The sequence below is a fragment of the Asterias rubens genome, chromosome 6 (assembly GCF_902459465.1).
Source record: "Asterias rubens chromosome 6, eAstRub1.3, whole genome shotgun sequence".
NCBI lineage: Eukaryota > Metazoa > Echinodermata > Asteroidea > Forcipulatida > Asteriidae > Asterias > Asterias rubens.
In genome coordinates this window covers 11,263,343-11,282,144 of record NC_047067.1, presented here as the reverse complement: position 1 = coordinate 11,282,144, position 18,802 = coordinate 11,263,343, and the positions used below count along the sequence as shown (strand labels likewise).

The 18,802-nt window shown below is 40.1% G+C and overlaps 1 protein-coding gene across 1 annotated transcript in view; it reads right to left on the bottom strand.

The window, feature by feature from the left end:
- The window catches only part of LOC117291712 (presequence protease, mitochondrial-like), a 29,226-nt gene extending 13,873 nt beyond the window's left edge, over positions 1-15,353 (bottom strand). Inside the window, exons 1-11 of the mRNA XM_033773573.1 lie at positions 14,960-15,353; positions 12,719-12,836; positions 11,410-11,516; positions 10,871-11,022; positions 9,801-9,915; positions 8,543-8,639; positions 6,783-6,943; positions 5,311-5,437; positions 4,474-4,562; positions 1,999-2,127; positions 1,057-1,170 (exon numbers count right to left, since the gene is read on the bottom strand). Of these exons, the coding sequence (XP_033629464.1) occupies positions 1,057-1,170; positions 1,999-2,127; positions 4,474-4,562; positions 5,311-5,437; positions 6,783-6,943; positions 8,543-8,639; positions 9,801-9,915; positions 10,871-11,022; positions 11,410-11,516; positions 12,719-12,836; positions 14,960-15,006 (1,256 nt within the window). The 5' untranslated portion in view covers positions 15,007-15,353. The remainder of the gene's footprint in view (positions 1-1,056; positions 1,171-1,998; positions 2,128-4,473; positions 4,563-5,310; positions 5,438-6,782; positions 6,944-8,542; positions 8,640-9,800; positions 9,916-10,870; positions 11,023-11,409; positions 11,517-12,718; positions 12,837-14,959) is intronic.
- Between the last annotated feature and the right edge of the window lie 3,449 nt (positions 15,354-18,802).

Below are 18,802 nucleotides of genomic sequence, written 5' to 3'. Positions count from 1 at the left end.
CAGGTTGCCTTATCCCTCATGAGTTGTTGGGTCTCGTTTAGATTGAGATTTGGGTATTTGGTGATGGTGTCTGGGTAGCTAATTTTACTCCTCTAAGTTGAGACTAGCCTTAAAGGAACACGTTGCCTCGTATTTGTTATAAAATGCATATGGTTGGAACGATGTTTTAAAAGTAGAATATAATGATCCACACAAGTATCACTCAAAACTGCGTGGTTTTCATTTTACGTCGCAAACTAACACGCTTGGCAATTAATGGGAGTCAACCATAAATGGCCGACCGTGTTAGTCGACGAGGTAAAAAGAAAACCACGCAATTTTGAGGCATATTTGTGTAGATCATTGTATTCTACTTTTACAACATCTTTCTACCCGTATGCATTTTATAACAAACGGTTACAGAACGCTTTTCAAAGACCAACTCGACCGATCCAAGGCAACGTGTTCCTTTAAACTTTGAATAAATCCTAATGAGTAGGACTATCTTTGTGAAATTGAGCACAGACCAAACTAACTTTGACTATGAGTTATTAAAGGGAATGTATACATTTTGTAGTCACTCTTAAAATGAATGCTACTTTCGATTGTATAAAGCATTTTGAGAATCATTTCACTTGGAAGTAATGTGGTTATGGAATAATATACATGTAGTTTGTATCCCCCAAAACTTTGAATCTGAGAAACGTCACTGTTAGAACTGTTTCTCAAATTTGTGTATTCTAATGATGGATCATTTTTCCAGTGTGGACATAATCGCTCTGGATTTTGCATGGTTTCCCAGAACCAAATGTTTACATTTCCTTTAACTTAAAATACATGTTAATGTCCATTTTGGCAGGTCGATATGAGCAAATTACAGCCGATATGATTTCACCAATAAATGCCCAAGATTGCACAGTAGTGTTTTTTTAAATCCAAAGATAATTTCCGTACTAAAAACACATTCCTATAAAAGAAAAAATTGAGAATTAAGACAACAAAACAAAACAAAACAAAACAAAACAACAACAGCACAACCAGCAGACAAACAATGATTTTCAAGCATTCAAAACTTACTCTGCAACTTTCCTAAAGGTGTTGTGTATGATGGTTTTGACTCTCTCTACGTCGTCCTTCTTAATGCCTTGCAGACCAGCGGAGAATGAAGAATCTTTGGTGCTTCCGTCATAACTACAAGACAACCAAGAAAAATATGGAAGACACCTCTTAGAGTGTCGTCCGAATGGTTAATAGCATCGAATTCAAGTTCTGATGCTAAGTCACCGGAGTGTGGGTTTGAATCTCGGTCGTGACAATTGTGTCCTTGAGCAAGATACTTTACTATAATTGCTTCTCTTCACCCAGGGGAATAAATGGGTACCTGCGAGGGTAGAGGTTGTTATTGAAAAAGCCACGGCAGCTCGGGCTGTACTCCCCAGGTAGCTGAGAAACATTAGAGGGATGATTTAGGCACGTTGACCAGAGCACTAATGTAAATCCCATCGATACCGTTATTGTCAAATGCGCTACATAAGAATCTGTTGTTTTTATCTCTTCATAAATTTTTCAATTATGACTCAGTTGAAAAAGTCATGAGAAAATTATTTTAGTGTGTAAAACTTATTTTCGTGACATTGTTTTACTAATTTCTCAAAAACTACAGCACCTCAGCAAGTAATATGTTAAGGGAAGCTTTCTACTATCATCATCTTCAAACAGTGTAAGTTTCATGTAAAACTGTGGACAATGTGTGTTGTATTACAAAAAGTACCACAACCCTTTAACTATAGGGCCATTGAAGATTTGTCCCTTGAAAAAATATAGATAGAAAAACAAACAAGCAATGGCATCCATTATGACAATTTAGAACAGTGCTTGTTGTTGAGAAAATAAAATTAGCTGTTGCAAACATTTTACCAACCAAATGGACCGATGGTATAAAAGCAAACAAATAGTTAATGGCCTGACGTTTCTAACAGACACCAAAAAAACCAAATACAAACACTGAACATTACTTACCCTATAACAGGTGAATAGGCAGAGCCTATGTTGGCTTCTATTAAGGCTTGGTAGAAAGGAGACGTGGGTCCAGACACAAGCAGGTGAGACAAAATAGACATTGTGAAAGATTCAAAAGAATCTGTTATACTGTGTAAAGAAGCAAAACACAAACAATATTAACAGCCAAACTTGAATCGTCATAATTTCATGCACTGTAACTTTTACATTTTCACCATCAGTAAAAATAATAATAATAATAATAATAATAATAATAATAATAAGACATTTGTAAAGCGCCTAATGCAAAAGCCTCTAAGCGCATTAAAGAAACAATAAAATAAACAATTAGAGAAAGATACAAGATACAAATAGGCAAATTACAAAAAAGAAGCTTTAAACAAATGAGTTTTCAACAAGGACTTAAAACATTGTAAAGTATTAGCTTGGCGAATATGCACAGGAAGACTATTCCAAAGAAACGGTGCGGCGTAAGAAAAAGATCTGTGGCCATAAAAAATGGAAAAAGCTCTAGTAGCAGAAAGCAATGACTGTTGAGATGATCGTAAAGTCCGAGTAGGGGAATAATGATGAACAAGTTCAGATAAATAAGCAGGAGATTGACATGTTTGAGCCTTGAAAGTTAACAGAAGAATTTTGTAAACTGTTCGAAACTTAACTGGGAGCCAATGCAATTGCATTAGTACAGGTGCAATATGGTGAGAACGAGGCAGACAAAAAAACAAGGCGAGCAGCAGTGTTCTGTACACGTTGAATTTTAGCAAGATCTTTATCGGGGAGTCCATACAGAAGTGAATTGCAGGAATCAATTAGTGACGAAGGCATGAACAAGACGAAGGGTAGCTGCTTCATCGTAAACATAAAACTGAGCTATTTAGCCCTCAATGTTGGAGGTCTCCCTGTTTTGTCAGTATATTTAATATTCGGGGTGCCAGTCAGAAGCCTCACAACCTGTAACTGCCGTATAATCTGTACCCATGTTACGATACTCATGACACTTGTGTCCTTGAGCAAGATACTTTACTATAATTGCTTCTCTTCACCCAGGGGTGTAAATGGGCACCTGCGAGGGTAGAGGTTGGTATTGTGTATGAAAAAGCCACAAGCGCCTTACAGGCAGTTGGGGGCTGTATACTCCCTAGGGAGCTGAGAAACATTTCAGGGATGTTATTGGCCCTATGACCAGGGCACTAATGTAAAGAGCATTGATACGGTAATTGTGAAATGCGCTCTATAAGAATTTGTTATTAAAGAGGCAGTATAGGGATCACCATCAGAACATGAAACCTTTTTTGTTTTTAAATATCAAGTCTTCTGCTCTACCAACCGAGCTATCTACGGGTGCGTTCGTTTAGCTTCTCTGGGTCGATGCCCGCTCTGCCCCAGTACGTTCGAATAGCTTTGACGTCATTCAAAGGGCTCACCCGGGTCAGCACCAAGTGCCCAGCTTGTGGAACAAGTCACTTGGGGCTGGCCCGAGAGGGAAAGTGTGATCATTCGATTAGCTCTTGTCAGGGGCTCACCGGAGTGAGCACCGCAGGATCGACCCAGGGAAGCTTATCGAACGCACCCTACAATCCTGGACAAAATGCTAGGGCCAGCCATTCGATAAAAGACCCCCCCGCTCAATGTTGATGAGAGCACAGACTGTGCTATGAGAGCCATGGGGGCACAGGGCCATGGTGCGGGGGTCCCAACGATATTATTTTTTGGCCGGGATTGTAGCCCTAATAATAGATGTTAAATTCTTATCGGGGATAAAGAATATTAATTTTGGTTTTTACCCATACACCGATGTGTGTTAGCACTGTATACTCAGTACTTTCCCGAGCCCTAATGTTGGCAGTCTCCCTATTTTGTCCATATCTTTGTTTGGGGTTACTAGACAGAATGTCAGAAGCCATTCAACCTGAAACTGCCAGATAGCTAGGGATCACGCCCAGGTTTACGACACGACACGGGAAACGACATTACAGGAATTACCTCGAGGGGAAGCGACATTTGATTTCAAATATCAAACATTCAAGGCACTGGACACTATTGGTAATTACTCAATACAAACTAACTTGAGCAATGAAAAGCTGTAGATAGTATAATACATTGTGAGAAGTGGCGCTCCCTCTGAAGTAACATAGTTTTTGAGAAAAAAAATAATTTCTCACGAAAAATGTTTCAATTGAATTCGAGACCTCAGTTGAGGTCTCGAATTTAAGCATCTGAAAGCACACAACTTGTGCAACAAGGGTGTTTTTTCTCCCACTATCCTCTTGAAACTTTTACGACCAATTGAGTTCAATTTTTCACAGGTTTGTTATTTTATGCATATGTTGAGATACGTCAAGTGAGAAGACTGGTCTTTGACAATTATCGAAGGTGTCCAGTGCCTTTACGCTGTATACTACATTGGAAAATGGGGTTGCATGTTGAAAACTGCTGGGGTTCCACAGGGCAATGTACTAGGTCCAGTTCTATTACCTATTGAGCAAGAAACTCACACTGACAGTGGTTTGCTTCTCTGGGTCAGCTGCCATGGGATCTGGTGCACAGTGGACATGTTTCTCCCTCTGTGAAAAAAGAAGAAAAAGATTTGGATAAACAATAATTATTAAAACTAGTTTTTCCATAGCGCTTTATCTACAGGCATCTCAAGGTGCTTACTGTAATATTCGGGAATAACGAGAGACTATTCTGAAAAGGCAGCTTTTTACATGAGCATGTTGACATGTGCTTTAGTCTGAACACTTGAGGGCGCTATAACAATAACAGTGTAGTGCAGAGGCATAATCCTACACTTATCATAATAAAACTCCAGGTTTTGAAGTTTTTGACCAAAGAGACCCATTTATGTACCCCTTGTAAGGGTTTACGACAGGGATTTGAGTCAGACAGCGAAAAGTGTAACTGTTTTTTTATTAACATGCAATACACAACGCATGGGACCTACGGCTTTATGCTCCATCCAAAGAACAAAGCAGTTAAATTTGATCTTTAATTGAGTCTTGATTATGGACACAAGTGTCACGACCAGGACCCAAACTCACACTCTGGTGAGAAATACCAGAGCTGAAGTCCAATGCACTTGACTGCTTGACCATGACACATCAAACACAGACATGCAATTTTCTAATAAAAAGAGGAAATGGCTGATCACACTAAACTTTAGCACTTTTTAGTTTTCTATGGCACTGTTTTGAAAAGAAAAAGAGGCAATCAGCTGATCAGCTGAAAAGTTGCATGCCTGCACAAATAGTAGGTAACTCTGTCATTCTGGAAACATCACTAAAGATTGTGATTCCAAATACTCTTACTTACTGGCTGTGTCCAGTGCTTTTCAGGAGGCACTTCAGTGTCTGGCGTGATTCGGGAAAATGACTGCAGAGCTTGACCCTGGATGACCTCAAGATGACCTTCGAGTGGAAGGTCGCCATACGTGAAGAATCTGGCGTGAATGAAAATGGTAGCTGTATTAGTCACATAGTATGTACCTTACAGACTGCAGACGAGCAGAGTATATTGTTTGAAACATTAAGACCACACCTGCTCCTTTCATAGCCAACACTCCCACAAGAGGGATTCCCACATGGTTGTACAGCACCTACAAGTTTACTTTTTATTTTTATTACACACCTCTTGCCTATTCTGTATTCTGGTTAGCTAAAATACGGTCATGTTTAGTGAACTAAATAAAGTCTAATGATCGTGCGCGCATGTTTTGCAGGAATAGTGCAAGATCGAGCACTAGTCTTTTTTATTTTTTACTGGTTACAGCGCCCTCTCTTGATGTGAACCATGAACATCAACTAAAAAACTTCCTTTCTTTTCCAAATTTCTTTTCTTTCAGATTTCTTTATTTTCTACTGGTTACAGCGCCCTCTCTTGACGTGAACCATGAACATCAACTAAAAAACTTCCTTTCTTTTCCAAATTTCTTTTCTTATTTCACATTTAAGACCGAGATGTAATATTAACACATACGGAATGGCATACTCCCCTCGGGCCTGTCAGTGCCCCTTTTCTGGTCACTCAAAGTCCCTTGGGGGAATAGACGTACACTGTTTACCTCATTGCCAGTCAATATGTGTATAATAGTTTCTTCCTATTTACCTTACGTTGCTAGAATGGTAGTGGGTGGCATGGAAATCCTAATGCTGCTGCCAAGTGAACTAAATGCCCCTTATTTTTGACCGCGCGAGGGCACTATAATAAGTATTTTGATCACTTCCGGGGGTACACGCGATTCGCCCTACACAAATTAATAGGCGTTCTGTCCCTTTTGTTGCGCCGTAGTTTCAATTTGCTTTAGAGGTGGATTATAACGGCTCCTTTAAAAGTCTTATTGTCTGTGATGGATTAGATGCCTGTGGTTATAATGTGTTCCAATCTTTAAAAACTGTTTTGGGTATGAATAAATACACCCCCGGAAGTGATTGAGAGCACCCTCATGCGGTCAAAAATATGGCCCATTGGGGGTCAGGTTTATAGTCTGGATCGCAATAATGGTAAAATAAACCTGGAACACCTTTGCGTTCTTCCAAAGGACAAAAAACAATTAATGTCTAGTTATTATTATTCCTACAGACCCATTGCACAACGCACAGTGCACTTGCATGTGTACCCCATTTTGGGGGTCAAAACATGCACAAAAGGATGTTTCATGTGTTAACATGTGTCGTGTTGCGTCGTATGGCATCCTTTTGTACACACATTGAACCAAAAATGGAGGACAGGAGACGAGCGTGTATGCGGGCTACGCGTTGTGAAATGGGTCTATATATGATGTTTACCTTGCATTGCTAGGATGGTAATGGGTAGCATGGAATTCTTTAAGCTGCTGCCAAGTTAACCGAGGTATGTGCAATGGGTCCCCTCCGCTGTTATGAGAGTAAGTGTGACTTGGGAGGAGACTACTCTGACAGTGCTGGGCAAAGATCTGCTCTGGGCTGGTCTACCAAGAAAACACAGAAAATAACTTATTGTAAGGTATGTAAAACCACCCTGTACACCTCTAAAAGGTGATACACATACCGGGGTCGATTTCACAAGGAGTTAGGACTAGTCCTAGAAGATAATTAAAAAACTTAAGGCTAGTCCTGAGTAAGGACGAGTAACTCAGACAAGGTATGTAAAACCAACCTGTACACCACTATAAGGTGACACACATACTGGGGTGGATTTCACAAATTAATAATAATACTAATTTGGGGGGGCTTATCATCGTTACTTGCAGCTAAGAGCTGAATTGCGAAGGACGCGGCTACAACGTGTTCGAGAAGCAGGCACGCAAGGGTGCCTTTGGCTGCCAGCCACATCAACCCATTATTACCACGGAGCACAGCCAAGATCAAAAGTGTTTGATTTTTCCCGAGGGAGGAAAACTGGATGGTCTGGAAAACCCTCGTGGCACAGCAGAGAACCCACCCACAAGCCGGGAATCGAACCGGGGTCACCTTGGTGAGAGGCGAGTGCTACACACACAAGCCAACTGTGCCACAAAGAGTTAGGACTAGCCCTAGAAGATATTAAAAAACTTGAATACTCCATATTCTTTTGTTTTATAAACTTTTTTTGCAAAAGCTCCCATAAAAGCAAGACGGTTCTCTAGCAAACAAACTCTACCTGGCAAGTAAATACACACATGATGTTACCGCAAACCAAATATACATTGACCTCACCATGCAATGCCTCAAATCCTATAGCTCCCATGGGTTTTACACATTTTTCAACTGTGGGCCTTGCCCGAACCATTGAACCTATTGTCCTCTTTTGTTACAGGTCCCTATTTTAAATGTGCATACCTACTCACAAAAAACACACGAAAGGACAGGGCAAACACATGCTCCTTTCGCTTGCTTTACGGGCAGGGCATACACATTCTTAAAAACCTGTCTTAAAGATCTTTCTGTTTGTTCAAGTACATTGAGTATGGAATGCTCGTCTGAACCTTTCAGAAATAACTTTGTTTTGGCAGACTGAACCTTTTGGTTAGAGGCTAAGTTTGATCATTACCCTCCTCAGTCTAGCTTTTTCCACAACCATTTCAATCTCGTCTTTATGCCCAGTGATTAATTTTGCATTTGAGGGTGCGTTCGATTAGCTTCCCTGGGTCGACCCCGCGGTGCACACTCGGGTGAGCCCCTGACAAGAGCTAAATGAATGATCACTCACCGCTCTCGTAGTGACGTCATGCACCTGGCGCACGCCCCAAGAGACCCACTCCACAATCAGGGCACTGGGGGCTGAACCGGGTGAGCCCCTGGAATGACGTCAAAGCTATTCGAGCACACCAGGGGAAGACCGGGGTAGACCCAGGGAAGCTTAACGTGTGTTATTTGTCATCTTTTCAAATTTTAATGTGTAAATTATTAAATATTGTGGATGAAAAAATAAAACAAACACAATAGAAATAATAAAGTGGATATGAATAATTAGGGTTTATGAGATGGATGGTTTTGCATCGTGTGATAAAAGTTTGTTCCATTCCTGTTGTTTTCAGGACAAACAAAAATAAGAGTAAACAAAACTTGACTTGATTTTAGTTTATTACCATCGCTCCCTTCATTTCATTGAAGACTACCCCCTTGAAGATAATGGGAGAGTCTGAATCTTCATTGTTCTCATGCTCCAATCTCCATCCTTCTTGTCTGCACAGAAGCAAAAGAACATAACAATTACAATTTATAAGGAGCTATTTTGTCGAAGTTGATCACAGCCAACATAAAGTCAAATAAAAAAATAATACCAGTTGATCGTCAATTTCCTCATGCTGCAAAAACAACGTAACTTCAGAGGGAACCGTTTCTCACAATGTTTTATATTATAACACCCCTTCCTTTGATTCTATCTGTTGATTGACCGAGAGCGTGTCACATGGTGTTGTGTATTTTTACATGTTCACCGACCAAAGTAACTACTCAATGGACTATTCAACGATAGCCTAGCAACTGATGTACTAGTGCATGGATACCCTGGTACCCAGACTACATTGACTACCATTGATTTAAACGAGCTGCTTGACAACCTCGAACCCGGTGTATGAACAAATACGGTTTAGAGAACGAACATAACAGAAGTAGTCTGGTACCCTCTTATTTTGTCAAAACTCAGTGTTTCAACGTAAGATTTTACAGTTCTTGTTTGACGATTGATTGTGCACGACGTACGTAAAGTTTTTTGACGATTCTACCAGGAAAATGGAGCCCCGTCCGCGATTTGTTTTACTTACTGAAGATGAATTACGAGATTTTATAGACTCAGCAGATTCAAAGAACACTAAAAGCAGCATAAAAAACTTGTACGAACGAATTGTTCAACAGTACTGTTCTGTACGCAACACAACGTTGGAGATAGTGGATCACATGAACAACGAAGAATAAAGGTGTTGTGTGAATTAATTTTTATTAAAGTATACAGATAGAATCAAAGCAAGGGGTGTTATAAAACAATTATTGACTGCTTTGTCTCGTGGCATAGTAAAACTAGTCACTCGAGGTGATCCCCGGAGCAGCCTAGGCTGCTCCGGGGATCACCTCGAGTGACTAGTTTTACTATGCCACTCGAAGCAGTCAATATTTGTATACTATTAACCTCTCCCCATTACTCGTTACCACCAAGTAAGGTTTTATGCTAATAATTATTTTGAGTAATAACCAATAGTGTCCACTGCCTTATATATTATGAAACACAAATGATGTATTTCATCATGTGAGGGCAATACCACAATCAATGTTTTATTGAATAGCCTACACATGACATACAGACTGGTGCACTTGAAGAGCATAAATGAAACCTTCAATAGATAGTACCTGAAGTCTAGTTCCCTGAGCCTTGGGTAGAACACTGCATCCAGGTAGACTGACAACAAGTTATTGAAGTCTGTTGGATTCTGAGTGGAGAACGGATACATGGTGTAATCACTCGCTGTAATATAAACAAAAAAATAATAACACAAAGTCAAACATCTGTAGACATTTTGAAATAAGGTAATCAATGTGTGGTGAAGAGGTTTTCAACCAGTGGTTTAAAGCCAACGAGGCCTGGTTCTTGATAAATTTTACCATCAACATTTGGTAAAAAAGTAAAATAAATACAAAAATTATCATTGTTCAATGATTTCTATAACACAACACCCCTCCAGCTATGAAATGGTAAGGCCCTCAGGTAAACAACTCCTTATAAGGGAATGCTGTGCACGTCGCACGTATCGGGTGATGTGGCACAACTGTCCCGGCATCATCATATGCAACACTCATGACAAGGTCATGGTGAACAATCCACACAGACTGAAATTATGGCAAATTATGCCATGGACTTTACCAGTGCTAGCAGAATGGGAGTCAATTTATCCTGTATAAAGCAAGTCCCCTTACACCTCAGCTGAGGCTGAGGTAGTTTGCCGGTTTTTGGTAAAGGTCTAGCTTGCAGAATGATCGCCTTTCATACATTGGCGTTATTCCATACTTTTGACATAAAGATGGTAACATCTAGACTTAAATAAAAGCAGTGGACACCTTTGCTAATTGTCACAGACCAGTATTCTCACTTGGTGTACCCCAACATATGCATAAAATAACAAATCTGTGGTTACTTAGACTCAATTGCTCATCAAAGAGGCAGCAAGAGAAGAACGAACTAAATACACCCTTGATGCAAAAATTTGTGTACTTTCAGATGCCTAATAAAAAGCCTCAGGCCCGAAGTCTTTTAATATTTGAGTAAGAAATTACCCTTTTCTCTCACAATGTGTTATACTATCAACAGCTCTCCATTGCTTATGACCAAGAAAGTTTTTAAGCTAATAATTATTTTGAGTAATTACAATAGGTCCAGTGCCTTTCAACATAAACATTAGTTTTAAAACAATGTCTTATCTTACCTGTCCATGCATTCATGAATGTTGAGAGTGAACGGTTCAGCATCTTGAAAAACGGGTCTCTGCAGGGGTAGCGCTGTGATCCACACAGTGTGGTGTGCTCAAGAATGTGGGGAACACCAGTGCTGTCCATGGGAGTGGTTCGAAAGCCAACACTAACGATAAAAACAAGTATAATGTTGTGGCGGTTAAAGGGTTTGGGTACTTTTTAAACGACACAAAACTTAAAGTCCACAGATTTACATTAAACTTGCAGCAGGACTGTATGCTTCGTTTTTGAAAGGGAAAGGGCACATTGGTAAGGGCACCCTAGATGAGGAAATTGCAAATTTCTACTGACAAGCATTTCAAGGGCACCAAGGCAGGGTCAAGGCAAAGGCCAGAGTCAAAGGATTGGGCCTTTAACGCATGGCCACGACCCTGCCGGTTTTAAACCGACAGTTTAAGAACTCGTTGCTACTATTTTATTCCCTTTTTTTTGGGGGGGGGGGGGTGATTGGACACGGAAGGACCCATTAACACAAAAGATGTGCTTGAGGTACCTGAATACATTGTTGCTGTCCTCACGAGCTACATGTAGGTATTTGGCTTGAGTTACATCATGGGATAGGGTCACAGCTGTCATGTATAACTCTGGTACTGGAATCGCCTGAAAAGCACGTTAAACAATATTACAATTTATCAAAATTTAAGGACATTTCTCAATTATTCCAACATGAGACCTGTGTATATTTTATACTTGGGACCAACTGTTTGTTTCAATCTTATAAAGTTGTAGAGATATAAACCATAAAAATAACCTGTGAAAATTGATTTTAAAATGGTGGAAGCCTTTTTGAGACATTGTCGAAAATCTGGAGCGATAACAAGATTTTGGTACTTTTTGTTTAGACACAACACAATGTCCACATATTTACATTAACTTACACCGTTTGAAGATAATGTAGTTTTTGAGAAATGAGCAGGCCTAAAACAATTGTCGCAAAAAAATAATTTGTCTCACTGAGACTCAAATATTTGAATTGAATAAGAGACCTCAGCTGAGGTCTCAAATTCAAGGCATCTAAACGCACACAACTTATGCGAAAAGGGTGTTTTTTCTTCCCTATTCTCGCCAACCAATTGGGTCCAAATTTTTAGTTTTGTTATTTTATGCATATGTTGAGATACACCAAGTGAGAAAACTGGTCTTTGACGATAACCAAAAGTGTCCATGTCTTTAAGCAAAAAAAATATCGCTTGACAATTTTCTGCTAGGCAGAAATAAACAGGCAGACAGGATTCCAGTCACAAGTTGTGCGTGGGACATGGTAGTTTTGCTGGTAACATTATTCTAGTAAGCATATAACGTTGCTGTGCTTAGCCATTGTATGTGCTTAAAGGCAGTGGACACCATTAGTAATTGTCAAAGACTGGCCTTCACAGTTGGTGTATCTCAAAATATGCATTAAATAACAAACCTGAGAAAATTTCAGCTCAATCGGTCATCGAACTTGCGAGATAATAATGAATAATAAAAAACACCCTTGTCACACGGAGTTGTGTGCGTTTAGATGGTCGATTACTTGACCTTAAGTTCTAAATTTGAGGTCTTGAAACCAAATTCGTGGAAAATTACTTCTTTCTCGAAAACTATGACACTTCAGAGGGAGCCGTTTCTCACGATGTTTTATACCATCAACCTCTCCCCATTACTTGTCAACAAGTAAGGTTTTAGGCTATTAATTAGTTATTAGCAATAGTGTCCATTGCCTTTAAGCAGCTCACATAATGTTGCTGTGCTTAACTACTTTATGTGCTTATGCAGCTCCCCCCCAAAAAAAAAAAAAAAAATTGTAAAAAGAGGCAGACCTTTTCAACTGTGAATCCATAAAGCTTCTGACCAGGCCGGTACCCATCTGCCGTTTTCAAGGCTGAGACCGAAGAATACAGGCGGAGACTGGACAACGGTTGCACGCTTGTAGGACATCTAGTGGGAAAAATCAGAAATTTAGACTAAACAGATTTTAGAACTAAACACATTAACAAAAGTAAATCCCCCCCCCTCAACAATTCTTCATAACATCGTAAGGTAAAACATTTTACCAATACAACTAATTAAGAAATAATTCTATGACATGTTTCCTAAGTGTTGTTGAAAAATGAAAGATGTCCATGAATTCATGGCTGAATGAGCTCAAATGGAAGACAAAAACTGCCTTTCTCAAAAGTCACAAAGGTTGCATTGTGTTGTTCACCGATGAAACGAGAAGTTGCCAGCGCCACATTGATGGCCGGACACGGGTGTGCCGTCGTCTTGGAGAGCAACATGCAGAGTGCTGTATCCAACCAGTTACAGCCTATGGTGGTGGGAGTGTCATGGTGTGGGGTGGTGTAAGCCTTACCAGGAAAACACCACTAGTGCAGATTGCTGGCAACCTGACAACGCAACGATATGTTGACGAAGTGCTGCGTCCACATGTTGCACCACTTGCTGCAGCCCATGGTGGAGCATTTGTGTACTTGGATGACATTAATGCCAGCAAGCTCACCTGACCTCACCATCCCTGTGGGACGAGCTGAAGCGATCTGCATGTCCCCACATCAACACCAACAGCAACCTGGCTCACCTGTCCCATCTTCTGCAAGTTCAGAGGAATGCCATCCCACAGCAGCGTGTCACCAGACTGATCAACACCATGACCAGGGAGGTAGACCTCCATGCCATGACGGTGCCAGGCAGTCATTGACAGGAGTAGTGGATACACGCATTACTGGCCAGCAGATTTGATAAACCTTTGTGACTTTTGAAAATGGCAGTTTTTGTCTTCCATTTGAGCTCATTCAGCCATGTACTCATGGACATCTTTCATACTGTAAGGTATTACAGCTGAAATAGAATTTTTATAAGTTTCAGGTTGAGTTTCGGTTACAAAAATCAAGTTTTTTCTTGTGGAAACAAAAATAATTTTAAGCAGCAATGCCGTCTCCCGCCATCTTGCTTTTTCACAGGGCTTGTACATATGGAACAGTCTAGGCACAAGCATGACAAGACGTCAATGCTCGGTACCACATAGTTTGTTCTGCGATTCATGTAAATTGCTTGCTGACTAACCCATATGCTTGGTTGGTTGGTAATGGTAGGTTGATACTTGATAGTAAACGGTGGTTTGGCTGCAAATAGTACACTGCCAGTGATCAATGCAAGAAAGTGTTTACACAGAAGTTAGTGCACATCATGGGAATGGGAAACCTCAATTTCAAAAACAAAATTCCACAAAATATTTATTTAATATCAAAGCCAAAGGAGAAAACTCAACAATTTTCTAAAAAGCCTTCTTGCCTTGGTGGTAGTTGGAGTTCCGACTATATTACATTTACAAGGAACATCATCAAATGATTGTGATTGTGTATAAGTTCATCTTCCTGCTGAGTGAGTTTGGTAGAAATGATTTCTTTTCATGTTGTAATTTTTTTTGGCAATTGTACGGGACCTTTATATTTTTATACCCTGGACTCCGTCGCGTTGCATGCAACGGAGGAGTCCAACCTGGGCTAGGTAACACCACGGTAACACCATGTCAAATTCATACCGGTAATTAATTTCAAATTATAATTATTAATTATTATTAGTTTAATAAAATCTAAAGAAATATTTCGCCAAGCCCAAGAAGAAGGGCCCAAGTTTAAAGCTAGTGGACACTTTCGGTAAACAGTATTGTCCAAGGCCCACACTTCGTGTATTACAACTTACAAACTTATAAAATAACAAACCTGTGAAAAAGGCTCAATCGGTCATCGGGAGTCGGGAGAAATAATGGGAAAACCCACCCTTGTTTTTGCACGTTTCGCCGTGTCATGACATGTGTTTAATACTATAAATTCGTAATTCTCGATGTCGAGAATTGATAATTGTTTTAATGTTTTCTCAAAAAGTAAAGCATTTCATGGAAGGATTAATATTTCAAGAGAAGTCTTTTACCATTACCTTTTGTAAACCGGCCCTGAAAGTGTAAGTAATTTGTAAATCTGTAAATTTTGTTTTTTTCTCTGTTCCGAAAGTGTAAAATGGCTTTAAACAGGTTTAATAATATTTCGGAAATTCATCTTTACCTTCGAAGACTCCTCAGTAGCCGGCTTGAACTGTTTAACTTGTGCATTATGATTATGCAAAGTTATAAAATACTTTATAGCTTTTTCATAAGCTCTCTTCCCCCTTCTCACTCAAATAAAGGTTTTACAAAAAAAACTATACCCTGCACGATATGCGAACAAACATTTTACCACACAACCGGTGTAGGATTCTACACTCTACTCATTGACCTCTGTGCTTTCTGCTCTACTCCATAAACTACTGTACAAAACCAATGATTGCTAAAACCAACGGAGGGCTAGATAGGGCGCCCTCTGCCTTGCTTGGATCATTATAATGTGTTTGCAGAATAGCATGCAGAGTTTTTATGAGAAAAATGTCAGAGAATGCTACTCTATGCTAAAGCATAGGGCCAGAATCCTACACATAATGTTAAAGCAACAGGGGAAGAATCCTACACAGTGCTAAAGCATAGGGGAAGAATCCTACACAATGCTGAAGCATAGGGCCAGAATTCTACACAGTGTTGAAGCATAGGGCCAGAGTCCTACACAGTGCTAAAGCATAGGGGAAGAATCCTACGCAGTGCTGAAGCATAAAAAAGAATCCTACACAATGCTGAAGCATAGGGCCAGAATCCTACACACTGCTGAAGTAGGGCCAGAATCCTACTCAATGCTGAAGCATAGGGCCAGCATCCTACACAATGCTAAAGCATAGGTCAAAAATAAAGCATGTAAAGAGGAAGAATCTTAATCAATGCAAAATGCAATTACAAAATATCAAGCTTTTGTATTCGTTTGTACATAAACATTGATGCGCCCACACGGCTTCAAAACTTTATTGCGTGTATAATGGGGTGTTAGCGCTCTAGTCACATCAATATATGTATAGCTCTATGCATTTAACAGAAATCTGTCATAATAATAGAAAGTGCTTCCAACTTTGAAATTGTTTTGAACTTAAACCTTTTTCTTGTGAGAAAATTGTCTGACCAAGGTCCTATTATGGGTGAGCATTTATTGAACCGTGTAGAAATAGTGAAAATAGTCGGGGACGGGTTCCCTCATACTCTCAATAGACCTTTATTTTGAAAACGTCACAGCCCGAGTTTTTGCCAACCCAGATTGGAAAACTATGGAAAGCCACGTGTTGTTTTGTATTATTTGGGGGGGGGGGGTCGGAGGTCATCTCGCTATTCATATTCCGTCGATAGGTGGCAGCATTTACTATGTCCACTAATTGTTTTCCTCCCATGGAATTTTCCTATGCTCTTTTTGTAGTCGTCAAGTTAAAAGCTTTGTGCAAGATTGGTTTGTCATCCTCCCAACCTCACAACCTCCCAACCTCACAACCTCCCAACCTCCCAACCTCCAACCTCTAACCTCCCAACCTCCCAACCTCCCAACCTCCCAACCTCCCAACCTCCAACTCCCAACCTCCAATTCCCAACCTCCAACTCCCAACCTCCAACTCCCAACCTCCAACTCCCAACCTCCAACTCCCAACCTGCAACTCCCAACCTGCAACTCCCAACCTCCAACTCCCAACCTCCAAATCCCAACCTCCAACTCCCAACCTCCAACTCCCAACCTTCAACTCCCAACCTCCAATTCCCAACCTCCAACTCCCAACCTCCAAACCTCCCAACCTCCAACTCCCAACCTCCAACTCCCAACCTCCAACTCCCAACTTCCAACTCCCAACCTCTGTGTGAATATTTAATTAGTCAAAAGGACTTCGGTCATTTTCGATCTTTTCTGAAAAGTTTCAATCAAAATAATGTACCAGTAAGTTGAAACGAAGAGCATATCTGTCGTTGTGTATGAAGAAATCGTTGCAACTCGAATTTTAAAAAGGGAAAATTGTACGTAAAAAATTGATTCAGAAAGAAAGAAAACAAGTCCATTATGAATGTCGGCAACAGTCCCCACTTAGTATAATATGGATACATTTTTTCATATTCTTCCCGGAAATGTTAAAAGCGAGACTGGATTAAGCTACTCCAGTCAGGATACACCGATTTCCACCAGTAGTCCAAAACTCCCATTACGAAAAAATCCACCATTAAACCTCATGGTTTTCCTGCACGGTGATTGGCTGACGATGACATCATCCACTGATGTGGCAGCTTGCTGTTTTTCGTTGGTATGGTACCACAAAAGACCCTGTCTACAACGAGCTGAATGAGCGGGGTTCGGGCGTTCAAGAACTTATTGGGCAATCATGTTTTCCTATATCCTAACCTGGGCCCAGTTTCATTGCGCTGCACATTTTCGTGCTTACTTTTAGCTGTCGATGTTGTGCATACTGTGCGTAAGCGCACGAAAAGGCGTGCTAACCTTCCGGTGCTTACCGCACGAAAATATATGACGTCACAATGCAAATCCATAGTAAACGCGCAATATGGCCGCTACAGTAAGCACTCAAATTTGCTTACCGTTAAAGCTATTTGACACTTTCGGTAAACAGTATTGTCCAAAGGCCAATACTTCGTGGTACCACAACTGATTGAAAAAAAAACACCAAAAACTGTGAAAATTTTGGCTCAATCGGTCATCGAAGTGGGGAGAAAATAACGGGAAAACCCACCCTTGTTTCCGCACGTTTCGCCGTGTCATGACATGTGTTTAAAATAAACCGTAATTCGCGATATCGAGAATTGATATTGTTTTAATGTTTTCTCAAAAATTAAAGTATTTCGTGGAATAATATTTCAAGAGAAGTCTTTCACCATTTGTAAACCCTGTAAGTTATTTGTAAACCTGTGAACTTTTGATATTTTTGTCTGTACCGAAAGTGTCCAATGGCTCTAAGTAATCTTTACTTGAATGAGTCACTTACATCAAAAAAAAATAACAAAGGAAACGGTTGTTACTTTGAGAAATATATTTAAACCAGGCCATATTAACCATGGAGGAATATTCCTCCATCTTATAACAAAGACGTCTCAGAATATAATGAATTTTGTAAAAATGAAAAAACTAAACAAAAACATTCTGTGTAAACTACTGCAACACTACACCAATACATAGACAGCATTGACACTGGGGAGCCACAATAAAGTGCATTCACTCCAAATAAACAAAATCAAAACTACATGGAAAGGTTTGCGGTAACACCATGCAAAGACTATTTCTAAGTGAGTGTTCTGAAATGAACCGTTGGTTTCAACTTGACGTTTCGATCAGTATGCTCTAATCGTCTTGGTCGTCTCTTGGAGAAGACCAAACTAACAAACGGATGGACTGATCTGAACAATTTCTTTGCTGAGCAAAACTTTAAGTGTGACACCAGTCACAACAACGTAAACTTCATGTAATCTTGGCTGGTGACCTGTTTCTTTCGGGCAAGTTATTGTGCTTAAAGGCTTTATGAAATTAGGCCCCAGCAGCGCGCTAGATGGCTGTTGCCCTGGTTTACTATAGTCTTCTCTTCACCAGGACACCAGCACCATCGCTATCAATTTGTATTATTGTTATTATAAAATGGCGCACTAACCCAAAGCAGTTTAGATCTATACAGTCATGCTCAGTGCGCACACGTTTCCATTGTTTGACATCAAAGATGGTGATTAATGCAAGTTATCTTAAGAATCCACATATTCATCTCTTAAAGGCAAACTGCCGTTACAAAGCAGTGACTTTGTTCAGAGGGGTAAGAAAGCACCATTATTTCTTGATCAACTTAAAGTCACTGAACTCATTTGGTAATTGTCAAAGACCAGTCTTCTCACTTGGTGTATCTCACTTTATGCACAAAATAATTAAAACCTGTAACAATTTGAACTCAATTGGTCGTCGAAGTTGCGATACAATAAAGTGACACAAAGTTGTGTGCTTTCAGATGCTGCATTTCGGGAC